The following is an 18,960-nucleotide window of genomic DNA, read 5'->3' as shown; positions in this document are numbered from 1 at the left end:
GCTATCTCGAAGGAGATACGGCTCAACATGAAATGCAACGTGCAGTAATAAACGTGACATAATAGCATGCATCATATGACATATATCAATGCACCACATAATCATGCAACACATATATGAATGTATACTCAACCAGGATATCTCGGATAGTACTTTCGTACCTCTATCACAGCAATCCTAATCCACTGGAACAACCAGACAACAGGTCTAATCCAAGCCTATTCATCAAGTGAAAACCATCACTAAACTTATCTACCAGACTTAACTAGATAATCCTGAGATAAATACTGATAAAATTCCAAACCTTCGTCCGTCGCTAGCCCGCTGATGCCGCTAGCTCCCAACTAGAGCACAGCTCTGCTACAAGACCAGCAGCTCCCCGCTAGTGCCCAAATCTCGGAACAAGACTAGAACCTGTCAGAAACGACTGAAATGCTATGGAACTCTCTGAATTGGCGAGTCAAAATGAGGAAATCCGACCACTATTTATAGGCCATGTTCGGATCCTCCGAACACCACTTCGGAACGTCCGAACGCTACGTGTCCACTGGCTCTTGACAGCTCATGATCGGATCCTCCGATCATACACTTCGGACCGTCCGAACATGCACGTGTCCAGCTGCTCTTGACACCTCATGATCGGATCCACCGAACCTACACTTCGGAACGTCCGAACTCCCACGTGTCGATCAACTCTTGACACCTAATGATCGGATCCACCGAACTCACTTCGGACCTGCCGAACTCTTCGGTGCTTCCGAACCATCTTCGGACCTTCCGATCATGATTAATCACCATTAATCCGTTAATTACCCAATTCGGCATTCGGGCTACTACAGAAACAAAGTTCTGTTTTCTACTTTGCCATGATATCAAGTTATTTCCAAGGTAAAAACAACCTCCAGAGGTACTTTTTTTTTCATCCAAATCCCCTGCCCAATCAGCATCAGAAAACCCTACTAGATTAGAATTGGTTTCGTGTGTATACCACAATTCTAAGTCAATGGTTCCAGCTATGTATCGTAGGATACGTTTTACGGCTTTTAAGTGAGAAATCTTAGGATTAGATTGGTATGTAGCACATAAACAAACACTAAACATGAAGTCAGGGCGACTAGCAGTCAAGTACAAGAGACTTCCAATGATGCTGCGATATAGGATATGTCAACATTTTCGACAGCATCGTCTTTGGATAATTTTTCATTTGAGCCCGTAAGTGTCTTCATGTGCTTAGTATACTCATTAGCAAATTTCTTTATCAGATTTTGGCATACTTACTTTGGCATAAAAATAAGCTATCGTGCATTTGTTTGATTTACAAGCCAAGAAAGAAATGTAATTCACCAACCATGCTCATTTCAAACGTAGTAGACATGCATTCAACAAAATTATTAGCATGCTTTTGGGATGAAGAACCGAAAATGATATCATCAACATAGATTTGACAAATAAAGATCTCACCTTTGGACTTTTGAATAAAAAGAGTTTTGTCTACCTCACCTTGTTTGAAGCCAATTTCAAGTAGATATTCTGTTAATCTCCCATACCATTCACGTGGTGCTTGCTTCAAACCATAAAGTGCCTTCTTCAATTTGTAGACATGATCCAAATGGTGTGGATCCTCAAAACCCTTAGGTTGTCTAACATACACTTCTTCACTCAAAATTCCATTTATAAATGCACTTTTGACATCCATTTGAAAAAGTGTGATTTTCATGTAGCATGCAATGGCTAGCAATAGTCTGACTGACACAATACGGACTACAGGAGAAAAGGTGTGGGGCCCTTAGCACCTAATCGTTATTACAACACAATTTGATTAGGGTTAATTAATCACAGCGGAAAACGAGTTTAAAATTTCTTTACAATGAGCCCAAGTCATTTTATTTGAATACTAAAAATAGTATCTCATCTCACGTCATAATCATGCCCACACGTAATCACAACCAATCACATAAAAACATCTCATATCCTCGGGAAATGCCCCGGTATATAGATACATATACATATATATTGGGAACAAGACATAAACATAAAACCTCAGCCCAAGCTGTGGCTCCCTCCAGAAGTACCCTCTCCGGTATCCTGATATCCTGGAGTACCTGCCATTGTCCACACACAAAGACAACAACAGCCCCCCTTGGGGGTGAGCAAAGCTCCGTATGGAACAACCAATCATATATACCACAGATATCTAAACAATGATATATGGTATGCAGTGCATGTATGTCGTGGAGGTATCAGGTCAAATGCCCATCCACTGAGCACATGTCAGAATCAATCGAATCGCTATCAAATCAAATCAATGCTCGAGCTGGCACACCGGTCGATATGGGAATACACATATGATAGCGTCGGCAAAGCGCCATCAAATCCCACATCTCATATCCAATCATATGGGGCCACAATTATCTATGCTTTACGGGTCATATAATATCGGCATAGCGATTGTGTTCACAAACCCCGGAATCCAATCAAATCATATCAGGGTATCCAAGGATCATAGCTCAACGTGCATGTCATGTATCGATGTATGCATAAAATGATGTGTGTTAACAAAACATTTATTTTTATACATCGATATTCAAATCTCAATGTCATGTATGCCACATAAATCAACACATAGGCATATAGACACATATTCTCATTCCAATCCAATCAATCCAATCATATATCATATAATACAGATACCTGTCGTATGTTACCCGGTCGCAACATACCTCAATTCTTCGTTTCCTGTTGATGTAGTCTGAAGATATTGATATTACACTTTATCTACATCAATAACATACTCATTCCAATCAATAACATCATTCAAAATCATTAATATGAGTTTCAAATATCATTTGAACTTCAATAATTCATATCAAATTCAAATCATATCATAATTCAATTCCGACTTCGAATATGAGTTTATTGTCGTTTATTCTACTACATATCAGAAATTCAACTTCAAATACATGCTATTCCAGCACTTTGATATTTAGAGCTGCTGGAACTAGAAGAAAATTACCTCAGTCAGAAGCCCTCAACGCGACGATTACAAATATATAATTTGTTTCGCGTTTAGACAGCGTTTTGAAGTCGATTTGGACGAAAGAAAACTGAAATCTCGAACTTATCTCTCAAAGTTATTGAAATCAACTGACGGAGGAAAGAAAAGAAGAATTTATCCTTATCCCACCGCCTCTCGTGCTCGGGCGGTAGAATTCTCGCGCCCAAGCGCGAGACATTCTGTCCCCGAGTGTTGCTTGTACCGCGCTCGAGCGGTCACAATTTACCACTCGGGCGCGCCATGTTCTGTCCCATGCCACTCGCTTCGCGCTCAGGCGGTCACAAACTACCGCTCGGGCGCGAAGTGTTCTGCCCGAACACAAATTCCATATACCCTGGCGCTCGGGCGGTCATTTTCTACCGCCCGGGCGCCACATGTTCTGTACAAATATACACTTTTGTACTACATTGGCGTCCGGCTTCTCTACTCGAGCTCGTACAAGGTCAATTCATAATCAATATTCATTTTCTCAATTTCCTTGTCACGATATACATTAAATACATAATCACATGACAATTCATACATTATCGATAATCACACATGATTTACGATAATACGATACACGGTCCTTACGAAAGGTCTCATCGAAATAAACCCCCTCAACATGTGTATACCCTTGAGCAACCAATCTTGCTTTGTTTCTAATGATTTTTCCTGACTCATCGGTTTTATTTTTGAAAATCCATTTTGTACCAATTATGTTAGCATGGTCAGGAGATGGAACCAAGTTCCATACATCATTTCGAACAAATTGCTCAAGCTCATCATGCAATGCAATAATCCAAAATTCATCTTTTAAAGCTTCATCAACATTCTTAGGCTCAATATTGGATAAAAACATGAAAATCTAACCTGTGAGTATGTGGAGCTCATGCATATAAGTCCAGCCATTTTTCGGTAATTCACTTTCTTTTTTTTTTTCGAGTTTTAACATCTTCACACACATATCCAATTATTTGAGTGATGGATGGTTCTTCTGGATTTTTCTTGGAATACACGGTCCATCATCAACTGCATCATCATCACTATGCATTTATTCAGATTCAGTGACTTCAGTGTCATGTGTTGTGTCAGATGTTGCAATATCTGGGGCAACATCTGCATTTTCCTATGAAATTGGATTGTCCAGAAGGTCTTCAACGTCATCTTCAGCAGTTTTCTTCTTGAGATCTCCAAATCTTTCCACTTCCATAGGACCCATAAGATCCATGTGTAGCAATTCCAGATATCATGTTGTCCCATATGTTGGCAACACTGGGTGCGACACGCGAGTCTGTTTCCCTTTTTGACAATCTCCGCACACATATGGTATACCAGATGAAAGATTAGGCATACCTCTTACTGCATCGTACTTACTCAAGTTGTTCAAGGTTTTGAAATTTGCATGTCCGAGTTTTTGATGCCAAAGGTCAAGTTCGGTGATTTGCAAATGCTTGCATGAAAGTTCTTCACATATTTGATATAGCAATTATCCGAAGACCTTGTACCTGTCATAATGCACATGTTAGTTTCATCAAATACTTCACAAGTATGTTTATCAAACTTAACAAGCAAATTATCATCACACAATTGGCTTATGCTTATCAAACGAGAATTTAATCCTTCAACATGAAACACATTGTGGAGCTTTGGTAGTCCTTCAACATTCAATGTACCATTTCCAACAATTTTTCCTTTAGCTCCCCCTCCATAGGTTACTCTACTACAATTTTGTTCAACATAATCGATGAGATGTTCTCTTGAACCTGTCACTATCAAAGTACCAATGACCTGCAGTGTTAGTTCTCAAAGAAGTATAGACAACATTACAGTGAGTTTTTTCCTTTGGTACCCAAATTTGTCTTACTGTAGGTTGATGATAGGAGGTGTTGCGGGAAATGTTGTGTAACATTTGGGGCAACATCTGACTCGTCTTTTGATTCATGCAGTCATCTCTGAGTTTAAAGCAGTAGTGCCTGATATGTCAAGGCTTAAAACAATAATGGCATACATACCTGTGTTTTCGTTTCTTAGAGATTGGTGCAACAAGTTGTCGTTTTTTGAGTAAAGCTTTTCGTTGAAGGCGTAGTTTGTGATGGTGTGAGTATTTCAGTCTTTCCCTTCACCAAAACAGTGGATTTTGAAGATTCACCAGTTTCATATACACTGTCTTTGAACCTTAAATCCTTCTTGTCATCTCTTCCCATTGAAAGAATGGTTTCAAGCTTGGAGGTGCTTGAATAAAACTTGGATAGGTTTTCAGTAGCCTTTTGAAGTTCATCCTTGGTCTTGCCTAGTTCCACATCCTTTTTGCAAAGAATGAGTTCAAGTTTCGCAACCACGACTTTTAGATCAATGTTTTCCTTTACAAGAGTTGAGTTGAGCTTGTTTCTTTTTGTCCAATCCTCAAACAACTCTTCATAAAACTTTTGAACACTCTCAAGAGTCATCTCTTCATCACCAGATTCCAATTCCTCATCTGCAGTCGAATTTCCAGAAGTTGTGAATTTTAAGCACACTGAATTTTTGCAGATGTTGCGGCTAGGTGTGGCAACACCTAGGCCAACACCTAAAGAATTCACATGCAGTCTGTGATTTTCTGTCAATAATGCAGTCAGCGAGATTTGATTATCTTCATCAGTATATTTCTCTTCAAGATCAGATTCTTCATCACTTAAAGACACATTATAGCCTTTATTTTTTCGAAATCTGTTAGCACATTCATTGGCATAATGACCGAAGCCTTGACACTCTCTACACTGCACCGAATCATACTTCATTGCATTAGATTGTCCCTTGCCTTCATTCCTTGGTTGAAATTGTTGCTTGGCAGGAAACCTTTGTGGCCTTTCAGGAGGTGGAAGACTTGGAAATTTCGATGGTTGTGCGTCCTTCTTCTTATCTTTGATTCTTTTCAAGTAATCACCGAATTCTTTGTGATAAAGGAGATAGAATCCTCACAGAGATCAGAATCATTGACTTCTTGGGATATTTGAAGGAGTTCATTGTAGGAGTCATTTGAAGCTTGGAATGCAATTGTTTTCCCTTTATCCTTCTTCTGCATGTCCATGTTCACCTCAAAAGCGCGCAGTGAACTGATAAGGTCTTCGAAAGCCATCTGAGAAGTGTCCTTAGCCTCATCTATTGCGCAAAATTTTATGTTGAATCCTTCAGGCAGAGAACGGAGGACCTTGCTAAATAAACGCTCATTGGAGTTGGGTCTCCAATACTGAATGCCTCATTAGCAATTTCCCGTAGGCGACGATCGTAATCGAGTATGTTCTCAGATTCTTCCATCCTTATCATCTCGAATTTGGAAGTGAGCATCCTCGATCTGGTTCATCGAACACTTTCAGAACCTTCACAGTGTCTTTGGAGAGTACCACATGCACTTTTAGCAGAAGTACAGTTTGTGATTAAACTGAACATGTTCATGTCAACCGATGTAAATATAGCATTCAAGGCCTTTGAGTTGTAGTTCGAATTTTGCACTTCATCAACAGTCCAGTCAGTTTCAGGTTTTGGCAAGCTGTCACCCTCTTGATCTATCATGACTGGTGAATTCCATCCATTGATGACACACTGCCATGCCCGTTCATTTATTAATTTTATGTAGTATCTGATTTTGACCTTCCATAGGCTGTAATTTTTACCATCTAGGACTGGTGGTCGAAGTGTTGCGCTTGCAAGTGATGTGTCCATTTGATTAATTCTGTCAAATAAAACAAAAACCAGAATCAACACTTAGTATATCAAGAGTAGGCTCTGATACCACTTGTAAGATTTATGTTGTTCGAAAGATACCAAGACTACTAAAAATATTAGAATAGGATGTAAAATAGTGAATTTGTGTTTTATCAGAATTAAGTGTCGTGCCAGATGTTACAACATCTCGGACAACATGCAGCAGAATATTATATTTTGTAACACAAATTGACTTTAAATAAATAGATGGACAAGATTAAATTTGCAAGTATAAATACTTGTGTGGTGCCTTATGACAAAAAATTAATCACTAGAAAACCAAATCGTTTACACAAAAAACCTATCACTAGTGATTAAGACTAAAATCAATTTCCTCAAGAAGTTGAGAAAATAAATGTCACGTCCCGATACCGGGGTGAGTTGACATCCGGCGTTGTTTTACCATTATTCAATCGTAAATCAACAAGCCTCGTAGTATAGTGTACAACCAAACCAGTCTTTTTCATAAAACATACATTGTCTTTACAACGTAATCAACTTAACAAACAAGTGCGGAAGCGAACAACGTAAAAATAAAAGATAGCCAAATTCCAAAGTATGTCTTGATCAACTGAAACCTTGTTATCATCCCCAGAAATGCATTTGCTCTTCTTCTTCAACTTGTTTTTCATTCTTATCTGAGAGTGAGAGGTGTAAGGGTGAGTATTTTGTGAAATACTCAGCAAGTGGGGGCCGATCGATCACAATAACACAAGGATATACATATATAGATCTTTAACAATTCGAAATTTTCCGTGTCTCAACAAACGTCGGATCAATAAATAGACAAAATGATAGATACGACATAACTTATATATATTTATGTAAATATTAAATGAATTTCATGTCACAATAATTATTCATAACAAAATCAAGACATAATATTAACAATGAGCAAACATAACTTAGCATATGCATATAGACATATATTATTCGTATTGCGCTCTTATTTCATCTTATTATCCATGGTGTTACTGATCAGTCCCCTATATGTAATTTCTCTAAGGGGTGAGGCCATATATCGGTTATTATTACCCACCGCATCAGGGCCATAAACTTGTCATATCTTATCATGTTTTAGGAAAATTTTCCTTTTTTACCATTTCTAACTTGAATCATAACAGTGCCTTTAAATAAAAATCTTAAAATACACCAATTGGTGTTTAAGAACATATATTAGAATATAACATGAAACGAAGACAACACAATTTTGAAACGAAAGGAACATGCACTTGAAATTTGATTTAAACATGCTTAACAATTTATCGAAACGAAATATTCATATATCAAATCGAAGGAATATATCATGTCGATCGAATTTTCGAAAACATACTTAAATACTTTAAAACTTAAGCCCACTTACAGAAAGGTGCTCCTAAATTATGGAAGAAACAAGCTGGAAGTTAACGTCCGAAAATCCGTAAGATTGCTAAATTCGCTTGAATTCCGAGCAGTATTCTTGCAGATACGTTTCCCAAAAATTGAACCGTTGGATGAGACTGAAATTTGGATATGATGTTAAGAACATCTGAAAGTGTATTATGAACAGTGAAGATCGGATTCTGAGGTCGGGAGTGATGGAACGAATTTCCAAAAGTATAACAGAATTATTGCTCCTAAATTTCACTTCAAGAAAGGTTGATGGTTTCAAACTTCAAGCTTGCTCTAGATGGAGAGGTTTTGGTGTGATTTCTCTCAAACTCAATACATCTATTTATAGGCAAGATTTGAAAATAATTTCCACAATTTGATGCATAATTTAATATATTTTTTTTATTTTAGTCAATTTTGGCACATTTGATTTTCAATGTTTTGCACTCATGTTTTGTCAATGTTTTGCACTCATGTTTTTCAATGTTTTTCACTTCATGTTTTTCAATGTTTTGCACTTCATAATACCTAATAAATATAATACTAATACTAATAATTAATAATAATAAATCATATTCTTACAATAAATGCTTTCTAAAAACAAATAACCAGAATAAAAACTAAAACAAGAAAGCAAAACGTGATGCTAAAAGGGAATCCACGAAAACAGTTTTCAGCCAACTTCTTCACAGATGTTGTCTGCAGATGTTCCCAACATTCACGGCAACACACGATCACCACTCTTCAAACACAGCACGTCTCTTGAATAGGATTTTATCTGAAAATCTGAACGTGCACACGTGAGTGAATATTGACCGAGGAAGAGAGAGCTTCAATGATGTCGTTGACCTCCACAAGGAAATATATTTCATAAGAAAAGTAGAGTTTAATTAGAAATAAACTGTATTTAAACATTGATATCATATCTTATTAAATCACTATAATAAATATCATATCTAGAAAATATTTCCATAATTATCTCATAATCTGAGAAAGACAAAATCATATTAAATATTATACTCAATTAAATCAACAAAAAAACATAATATTAGAGAAATAATTTAAATCAATAAAATATATCAATTAAAATCGGAAATATTATGTCCCTTCACATATGACCTCAAGTTTCTCTACATTCTTTGAACCAAGAATTGAATTTGTGATATTTGGAGTACAAATGTAAGCGACTAAACGAAATATGCTTCGGCATAAATTTTGGAATTGGTATGGCTTGTGATGAAATGATTGTGTAGCTTGATTATTTGAAACTTTTATTGATAGGCCACAATTTTATTATATATAGGACTAGCAAGTTCGGAAATGATTGGATCTATGATCTATTTCCATTCATCCGAACCGATCATCGAGCCATAAATCTCGTTCAAGACTACGCAGTCTTTGGTAGTTTTTGCACGAGGATCGACCATGTACTCTGAAAATTCATTTGGCATAGACTTCCAATATAGGCTTGGTTCCCATTCAGCCTCATGGAGTACCTTCAAAATCTCCTTCACTGCTATCTGGCTTCCTTCAGAGCTCAGATGGATTCCATCCCTACGCAAACACAACAACATTCAGAAACTTAGAGCAATTTGGAATCAAATTGGAATATCCAAACTAATATTTTTTACAATGTACTCACAATAAGTAAGTTTTTCCCCAGTCGTCTCTGTTCTGAAACGCTGTCCAAAGGTTGATGACTTTAATATCCATATGTTTGCCTAGTTCTAGTAACGCTTCAGCGTATGCGCGGCAGGTTTCATTTGATCGAGCTTGGCTGACGAATGTATCACTGGATTTGGGACATGGGTATGAAACATTTTATTATTCATGTTTACTTGAGAAGCTAATATGAAACCTTGATTTAAGTTCGGGTCAGTGATCACCCGTAATAATCGTAGATCATTGCCTCATCCACAGGGGGAGAAGTAAGAAAAACGATCCTCGTATCCTTACAAAGACTCTGTAAATTGGACAAAAATTGCAAGAAGATATTACTCCTTGTCAGAATCTTGAAGCACGTACACATTTTGACAAGGCATAGTAATTGTCAACCAAGATCAAAGAAAAGAACAGGGAAGGAGTAGGCAATTGTAGTAATGATTTTTAGAGATCACCTAGAATACGATGTACCTTGATATGAATGGCGATTTTCTTCATGTTTTCAACGTATTCGAGAAGAGGAACATGAGGGCCTAATCCACTCGGGTGCGGATGAATTGCATCGTTACCACCATAATATACTATAACCAGAGAAGGCTGAACAGCTGCATCCTGGATTTTTAATATAAGTATGGCATGAAGATTCAAAGGTTCATACTTCTGTGCAGTGGATATCTGAATTAAAGATACCTGCGGGAAAATCTGATTCAACACTTGAAGGGCGTTCCTCGAATTCCAACCAGCGTATCCTCGCAATACTATGTCTGCCTAAAGAAAAAGTTGTGGACAAAAAGGAAAATAAATCAATATATCTTCCAAAGACGAGAATGATTATTTTTTCCATAATTCCTCTGGATCTTTCATTTGTGGTCTACTAGTACTGCCGAGCCCACCTCAATTTCGATTGAACTTATTAGACAGGGTGTCCAAATGTCCCATGATACATCAAGGGGAAAAGGCATCTTTTGTCCTAAATACATCACAAATCGTAGCTCAAGGAAACTAGAAAGTTGAACCTTTTTTTGAAAAGAATAGAGGGATGAGAATCGGAGAAGATGAAAGCGAGCACGGTACCGATGCTAAGAATTATAACAAGTGAAGAAGGGTACTAAGAATACCTTCCTACTATAGAGATCAGCAAGAATGGCTCCCCAGCCTCCGACGTGGAAGCTCATCTGCACAATGGACGACCCGAACAGAACAATCTGGGGCCGACTCGGACCCACCATTTTCCCACTGATCAGGGGCAACCAGTGAGTCTCTCCAGATTCTGTGTTTCAGTGAAGCAAAAATATACCTCAATGGAAGAAAACAACAAACGGAAGAGAACAAAATGGCGAAAGGAGAATGAGACCCTCAAAGGATGATGGAGCCTGCAAGGACAGAAATCATTTCCTTCAAATTTATTCTGTCCTTTTCATGGCTTTTTTTGCTATAATGGTCCCTCTTGGATGAATGATGATTGTTAGGTGAAGAAAGATTAAAGAAAGTTTCATTTTCTTTTGTATACGTATTGTTATATAATAATAATAATAACAGCGTAGAATGTTGCCACAAGCATTGTCCAAACGGGTGTAACGGATGAGTCATTCATCATGAGTTCAAATATTCTACTAACTTTCTTAGATGTACAGATTTATTTAGCATGATTTGTAAGTAATTGCGTTAACTTGAGTTTTATCTAGTGCAACTTAAAGAAATAACATATATATATATATATGAGTTTTTGATAAATTGTACATTAACTGTGCACACTTATGTAAGTATAGATGATGTGAAATTCACCTATTAGATATATATTTATATATATTTGGGTTTTATCTTGAGATGGTTTTGAATCAATATCATCTGTATGGATTAATTATGTGCAAGAGAATATGATAAATATTTGTTTGAATTAAGTAGAGAACAGATCAAACAAATAAATTTTGGACCAAAAGAAGAGTGACAAGGCTACGGAATACTTTGTAGAGAGAGAGAGAGGCCATATTTAGATCGGGTTTTTTTCAAAAATATTATAATTTTTAAAAATCGTTATAAAAATATTGCAGAATAGGAAAGTATACAAAAGTAGTACAATCCGCAACTACCTATACCGGATTCTCATTTGTTTTTTTTTTAAAAAAAAATTAAAAATTTTTAAAAAAAAGGAAAAGGTAGGCTGTCACGGATTCTTTGAATCCGTGTCCGCTCCGTGTTCTCCCCGCTTAAATATGCTCTCACCTTCAATTACCGTGTACTCCCCCTCTCATTTCATTTTCATATACGAAATTATTTGTTCTTCACCTGTTTGGTGTATCCGATTAATATGAGAAATCATCTTTCTGATTCGACTTCAGTTAATATTATTTGTTGATCATCTTTTTCATTTGAAGATATATCAAGAGGTAATGTTTAATTTCGTTGATAATATTATAATTATATATTAAGAATTAGTATTTTCTTTGTGTATTTTTTTATAATACTTTTCGTTTATTTCAGATATTAGCACCGTCCGGAGATATTATTACAAGTTCCGTATAATTACGTCTGAGAAGGTAATTTAAGTACTTTTTTTAATATTTTGTTTGTATTATTTTTATTATATTAATGTAATTATAATTTTGTTCTTTAACAATATATGATTATGTATAATTTAGTTAAATAGTATATTTGTAATATTAATCGCGATATTAAAAAACAGTTAGAAAAATAAAAAAATAATAAATATGATATTGTGATTTTTGAAATATTTCAAGGTTAGTATTTATAATATAATTTAAATTAATTTAATATAAGAATGATTTAATATTATTGTACTTAATACTAATGAAATTATAAAGTATTTTGTTAAGTTTTTAAAATAAATTTATAAAAGTTTATATATGAAATAGTGTTTAGTTACTCTATAACTTTGATCACTTTAATATAATTTAAAACATTTTATAAATATGTTTATGTTAATACAAAGTAATATAAGAAATTGCTAATCTCTTACTATTTATTAAGGCTGAGTAGGTTAGAGTAACTTCCTTGGTCTGTTTTTTAAAATACCTAAAATACCCTTCACCCCCACTCTCTACATTACTAATTATATATATTAATAAAGTGTTAAAAAATAAAAGTAAGTCACATGTAGTTTAGTGGATAAAGCCTATGTTTCTTAATCATGAGGTTGTATGTTCAATTTTTGCTTGGGTCTTTTTTATTCTTTTTTAATTTATTTTTTAGTTCATATATCAAAATTATAATGTAGCCACTCATTATTTCTTATAAATATATTTTGATTCTCATTTAAATATAAATCAAATAAATTATAAAAACATATCGTACAAGCACGCAACGCGTGCGTGGTTGTACTAGTTCTAATTATGTGGGGACCCGGACGCTAATCCATTCCTTAATCGTTTTTAAGAATAAATGATCAAGTATAATAAACAGGGTCTAAAATTTTTTTCTAAATTACACAGCGGAAACGTAATGTAATTAAATTCAAATTACATATTAAACATAAATATACAATCTGATGTTATCTACAATAATTCAACTAGGTTCAATTACATATCAGTACTGAATCCTAAGTTGCTTCCGAAGCCCGGATCTCCACGCTATCTAGTCCAGCCTCGTTCTCTTTTTGACCCTTATCTTGTCCCACCTGTTGTCATGCAGACTGTAGTGACCCGTTCCAGAATCACCTACTAATCAAGAAACTAAGCATGCACTTAACTTAATTAATAATAATCAGAGATAACAGCGGAATTATGGCCAACGACAATAGTTATACAACCCAATCGAAAACAGAACAACTCAAAATATATTCGGTACAACCATATCGAAATAGAATAGTACTGAAAACTAAACCAACCAGCTACTCACTGTCCTCCTCCTGCTCTTCCTGAGCCATCCAACCTGAGGCCTGCCCCGAGGGAATGGGGTGTCCAAGATAAACAAAACCGAGGACGTGAGCGATAAGAACGCCCAGTACAAAAGCATGAGTATACAAGCCTATATGAAATGCACATGCTATGATATGATACCAGGGTAGTCAAGAAACAGGAGTAACAAAGGATCTCAAAATGCTCAGTCTAGAGGCGCCAAGTGGATAGTGCCGCGCGGTACTCCTCTGGGTCACTGCATCCACTACAAGAACAGACGTGGACCAAAAATGTCCCGGATCACCGAAGCCCTCCCGACCCGTCGGCCACTGTGTACTCTCGGTGTCCATGCGTCCACAAGACAAGACAGGGCTGAGCGGCCCCACAAGATATAGCTTATCTCGAAAGAGATACAGCTCAACAGTAAAGGCTATCTCGAAGGAGATACGGCTCAACATGAAATGCAACATGCATCATACAGCGTGACATAATAGCATGCATCATATGACATATATCAATGCACCACATAATCATGCAACACATATAAGAATGTATACTCGACCAGGATATCTCGGATAGTACTTTCGTACCTCTATCACTGCAATCCTAATCCACTGGAAAACCAGACAAACAGGTCTATTCCAAGCCTATTCATCAAGTGAAAACCATCACTAAAACTTATCTACCAGACTTAACTAGATAATCCTGAAATAATAATGATACAATTCCAAACCTTCGTCCGTCGCTAGCCCGCTGATGCCGCTAGCTCCCAACTAGAGCACAGCTCCGCTACAAAGCCAGTAGCTCCCTGCTAGTGCCTGAACCTCGGGAATGACTAGAAACCTCTCAGAAACGACTAAAACGCTCTGGAACGCTCTGAAATGGCGAGTAAGAAATGAAGCCTCGCACCTCTATTTATAGCCAATGTTCGGACGATCCGATCCACTTCGGAAGCTCCGATCCGGTACACTTCGGACGCTCCGAACCCACTTCGGACGATCCGAACCTTGCATGCGTTCTACGTGTCCAGCCACCTGTCTCGGACGATCCGAACCCTTGCTCGGACGATCCGAATTCTGCATGTCTGCCACGGGTCCAGCCACCTGGCTCGGACGATCCGACATCTGGCTCGGACGATCCGAACCATGATCGGACGATCCGAACCCGGTTCGGTCCTTCCGATCCCACCGAAAATAATTAATCTAATAATTAACTCAAATTAGGAATCGGGATACTACATTCTCCCTCCCTTAAAAAGATTTCGTCCTCGAAATCAGGTTTATAGGATGAACAAAAAGGAGTAACAACATTGTTATTATATCTCAATTGTTGTTGAACACAACTGATCTTTGGATTACGGCGGAAAATACACACACACATCCATAGTACAACTACAGTACAACTCAAAAGAGCTCTGGATGCTCCGAACGCATACGACTCTCTAGCTCCCAAGTGGCTTCTTCAGTGCCTCTGCGCTGCCACTGAACTAAGACAAGAGGAATGATCTTATTCCGCAATACCTTGTCTTTGCGATCGAGGATCCGCACTGGTCGTTCCACGTAAGACAAATCTGAATTTAGTTGAACTTCAGAGGGATGCAAAATGTGAGACTCATCTGCTACGTATCGTCTCAACAAAGATACGTGGAATACATCATGAATACTTGATAGGTACGGCGGCAATGCAAGTCTGTAAGCCAAATCTCCCACGCTTTCCAATATTTCAAATGGACCAATAAATCTCGGAGACAGCTTACCCTTGAGACCAAATCTCAAAATCCTGCGAAAAGGCGAAACTCGGAGAAACACTTTCTCACCTGGCTGAAAATAAAGAGGTCGCCGCTTGGTGTTCGCATAACTAGCCTGTCGATCCTGAGCGATCTTAATCCGTTTCTTGATTATTGCAACCTTATCAATAGCCTGCTGGACTAACTCCGGTCCCTCAACATGTCGTTCCCCAACTTCATCCCAAAATAATGGAGTACGACAACGTCGCCCATACAACGCCTCAAATGGTGCCATACCAATACTACGATGGTAGCTGTTGTTGTACGCGAACTCAATCAAAGGCAAATGATCCTGCCAAGCGGTTCCGAAATCCATCACACAAGCTCGCATCATATCCTCAAGTGTACGGATAGTCCTCTCCGTCTGACCGTCGGTCTCTGGATGATAAGCTGTACTTAAACTTAGGGACGTACCCAATACCGCCTGGAAACTACCCCAAAATCGTGAGGTAAAACGAGGATCTCTGTCACTGACAATACTAACTGGCACCCCATGCAAACGTACAATCTCTTGAATGTACAATCGAGCCATACGATCGAAAGTGAAATCACGGTTATATGGCAGAAAATGAGCAGACTTGGTGAGTCGATCCACCACTACCCAAATAGCATCACTATTCCTCGAAGACAATGGTAAGTGAGTAATGAAATCCATCGCGATATGCTCCCACTTCCATTCGGGAATAGGTAAGTTCAGCAATAATCCTCCCGGTCGACGGTGCTCTGCCTTAACCTGCTGACAAACAAGACACTTGGAAACAAACTGATAAACGCTGCGCTTCATCCCTTTCCACCAAAATCGTGTCCTCAAATCTTTATACATCTTGTTGCTTCCCGGATGGACACTCAACTTGCTTCGATGAGCCTGAGCCAAGATTTCTTCCCTCAAAGTATCATCCTCTGGTACTACAACCCGATTAGACAAACACAGAAGACCATTAGACTGATAATGGAAATTGCTATCTCCACCAACCAATCGGGCTAATCTCTGAGTCTTGAGATCAGACATCTGTGCATCTCGAATCCGAGCGAACAAAGCTGGCTCAGATAAAATGGTAGCAACACGAATGCTCTCCATACCTTTCCGATGTTTGAAATTAAATCCCAATGAACAACAATCCTGGATAGTACTAATCATAGCACTGGTCTGAAGTGCAGAGGCTCTCACCTTGCGACTAAGAGCATCGGCTGTGAGATTCGCAGAACCTGGATGGTATTTGATCTCGCAGTCATAATCTTTAAGTAGATCCATCCAACGACGTTGTCTCATGTTCAACTCAGCCTGAGTGAACAGATACTTCAGACTCTTATGATCAGTAAAAATTTCAAACTTAACCCCGTACAAGTAATGACGCCAGATCTTCAGCGCAAACACAATAGCAGCTAATTCTAGATCATGAATAGGATACTTTTCCTCGTGAGGTTTCAACTGTCTGGAAGCATAAGCGATCACATGACCATTCTGCGTCAACACACACCCTAAGCCTTGAAAAGAAGCATCGGTGTAAACACTGAAACCATCAGATCCTGACGGTAACGCCAAAACAGGTGCAGAAGTCAGAAGTCGACGAAGCTCTCTGAAACTATCTTCGCACTCAGATGACCACTCAAATGGAACATCCTTCCGAGTAAGTTGCGTCAATGGTCTAGCTACCTGAGAGAAATTCACGATGAAGCGACGATAATACCCTGCCAGACCTAGAAAACTACGGATCTCAGCCACCGTCGTAGGACGTGACCAATTCAGCACTGCCTCAATCTTGCTGGGATCCACAGAAATTCCTTCCTTGGAAATCACATGACCAAGGAATACTACACGATCAATCCAGAACTCGCACTTACTCAGCTTAGCATACAATTGCTTCTCGCGAAGAATCTGCAACACAATCTTCAAGTGCTGAATATGCTCTTCCACACTGAAAACAAGCTCCCGCGGCTGATCGGCATTGTTCCGATGGATGGTTCTTCCCACAATGCACACAAGAAACCTTCTTCTTACCAAAGCGGAAAACACCGCTAGACCGTGATCCAGATCCAGAAGAAGAAGAACCAGATTTCTTGAAAGACTGAGATCGAGGGCTCAAAGTACTCGGAGGTCTAGAAGAAAGAATAGCCCTACCACGCTGGAGACTGATCTCTGCCTGGCGACACCGGTTCACTAACCCATCATAAGAAGTAGGATTATCACAGACAGTGACTCGATCAAAAATCTCCTGGTTAAGACCCTGAAGGAAATTGTCATACTTGGCCTCAGAACTGCCACTGATATGAGGGGCAAAGGGTAACAACTCGAAGAACTTCTGCTGATATTCATCAACAGACATACTCCCCTGCTTAAGATTCAGGAGCTCAATCGTCTTTGCCTGACGAAGGGCTGGAGGAAAATACAGCTGCATGAAAGCTGTACGGAACTCGGCCCAGGTCACCCTACCCTGAGACTGGACTATCGGCGCAGAAGTCGATCGCCACCACTTGCGCGCACGGCCCTCGAGAAGAAAACTAAGAGTCTCCATCCTCTGCTCCTCGGTGCACTGGAATGCACGGAAACAACTCTCCATGCGCTCTAACCAATCCTCAGCATCATCGGGAGTCTCACCGCCGACTAAAGGCTTAGGCCCCATCTGAATGAAACGGTGCAAATCAAAACGCCTAGGACCATCCCGACGATGACGATGTTCACGATGACGCCTACGACCGTCCTGGTCACCCCAACGACCTACACTTCCCTGACTACTCTCATCACCAAAGTGGTCAGCCATCGCTACAAGATAGAATGGGGAAAAATGGTAAAATGGTCAACGAAAATCCCAAAACAGAATCTATATCCCAAAATCGTAAGCATGCTCTGATACCATAAATGTAGTGACCCGTTCCAGAATCACCTACTAATCAAGAAACTAAGCATGCACTTAACTTAATTAATAATAATCAGAGATAACAGCGGAATTATGGCCAACGACAATAGTTATACAACCCAATCGAAAACAGAACAACTCAAAATATATTCGGTACAACCATATCGAAATAGAATAGTACTGAAAACTAAACCAACCAGCTACTCACTGTCCTCCTCCTGCTCTTCCTGAGCCATCCAACCTGAGGCCTGCCCCGAGGGAATGGGGTGTCCAAGATAAACAAAACCGAGGACGTGAGCGATAAGAACGCCCAGTACAAAAGCATGAGTATACAAGCCTATATGAAATGCACATGCTATGATATGATACCAGGGTAGTCAAGAAACAGGAGTAACAAAGGATCTCAAAATGCTCAGTCTAGAGGCGCCAAGTGGATAGTGCCGCGCGGTACTCCTCTGGGTCACTGCATCCACTACAAGAACAGACGTGGACCAAAAATGTCCCGGATCACCGAAGCCCTCCCGACCCGTCGGCCACTGTGTACTCTCGGTGTCCATGCGTCCACAAGACAAGACAGGGCTGAGCGGCCCCACAAGATATAGCTTATCTCGAAAGAGATACAGCTCAACAGTAAAGGCTATCTCGAAGGAGATA

At 38.8% G+C, this 18,960-nt stretch overlaps 2 protein-coding genes across 2 annotated transcripts; both read right to left on the bottom strand.

Annotated features, from left to right (window-relative positions):
• Positions 1–4,420: 4,420 nt before the first annotated feature.
• On the bottom strand, positions 4,421–6,736 carry LOC140818001 (uncharacterized). The gene is made up of 4 exons (XM_073177798.1): positions 6,394–6,736; positions 5,961–6,202; positions 5,161–5,793; positions 4,421–4,825 (listed from the first exon to the last, which is right to left on the bottom strand). Exons 1-4 carry the CDS (start codon positions 6,734–6,736, stop codon positions 4,421–4,423), a joined length of 1,623 nt encoding a protein of 540 aa, XP_073033899.1.
• A 2,538-nt stretch (positions 6,737–9,274) lies between these two features.
• On the bottom strand, positions 9,275–11,193 carry LOC140818650 (GDSL esterase/lipase CPRD49-like). The gene is made up of 6 exons (XM_073178688.1): positions 10,930–11,193; positions 10,502–10,579; positions 10,283–10,423; positions 10,036–10,112; positions 9,792–9,941; positions 9,275–9,703 (listed from the first exon to the last, which is right to left on the bottom strand). Exons 1-6 carry the CDS (start codon positions 11,038–11,040, stop codon positions 9,487–9,489), a joined length of 774 nt encoding a protein of 257 aa, XP_073034789.1. The 5' UTR covers positions 11,041–11,193; the 3' UTR covers positions 9,275–9,486.
• Positions 11,194–18,960: the final 7,767 nt, after the last annotated feature.

The sequence above is a fragment of the Primulina eburnea genome, chromosome 17 (assembly GCF_022965805.1).
Source record: "Primulina eburnea isolate SZY01 chromosome 17, ASM2296580v1, whole genome shotgun sequence".
NCBI classification, from domain to species: domain Eukaryota; kingdom Viridiplantae; phylum Streptophyta; class Magnoliopsida; order Lamiales; family Gesneriaceae; genus Primulina; species Primulina eburnea.
Note: the sequence above shows the minus strand (reverse complement) of the source record. Positions and strands in the feature narration are given on the sequence as shown.

Coding starts and splice junctions, on each gene's coding strand:
- LOC140818650 (XM_073178688.1), bottom strand. CDS start 11,040: ATGGTGGGTCCGAGTCGGCCCCAGATTGTTCTGTTCGGGTCGTCCATT. Junction 10,580..10,929: donor CTGATCTCTATAGTAGGAAG/GTATTCTTAGTA, acceptor CTTTTTCTTTAG/GCAGACATAGTATTGCGAGG. Junction 9,942..10,035: donor ATGATCTACGATTATTACGG/GTGATCACTGAC, acceptor TCCCAAATCCAG/TGATACATTCGTCAGCCAAG.
- LOC140818001 (XM_073177798.1), bottom strand. CDS start 6,736: ATGGACACATCACTTGCAAGCGCAACACTTCGACCACCAGTCCTAGAT. Junction 6,203..6,393: donor TCTCCAAAGACACTGTGAAG/GTTCTGAAAGTG, acceptor CTCTGCCTGAAG/GATTCAACATAAAATTTTGC. Junction 5,794..5,960: donor CCTTTATCACAAAGAATTCG/GTGATTACTTGA, acceptor GATTCGGTGCAG/TGTAGAGAGTGTCAAGGCTT.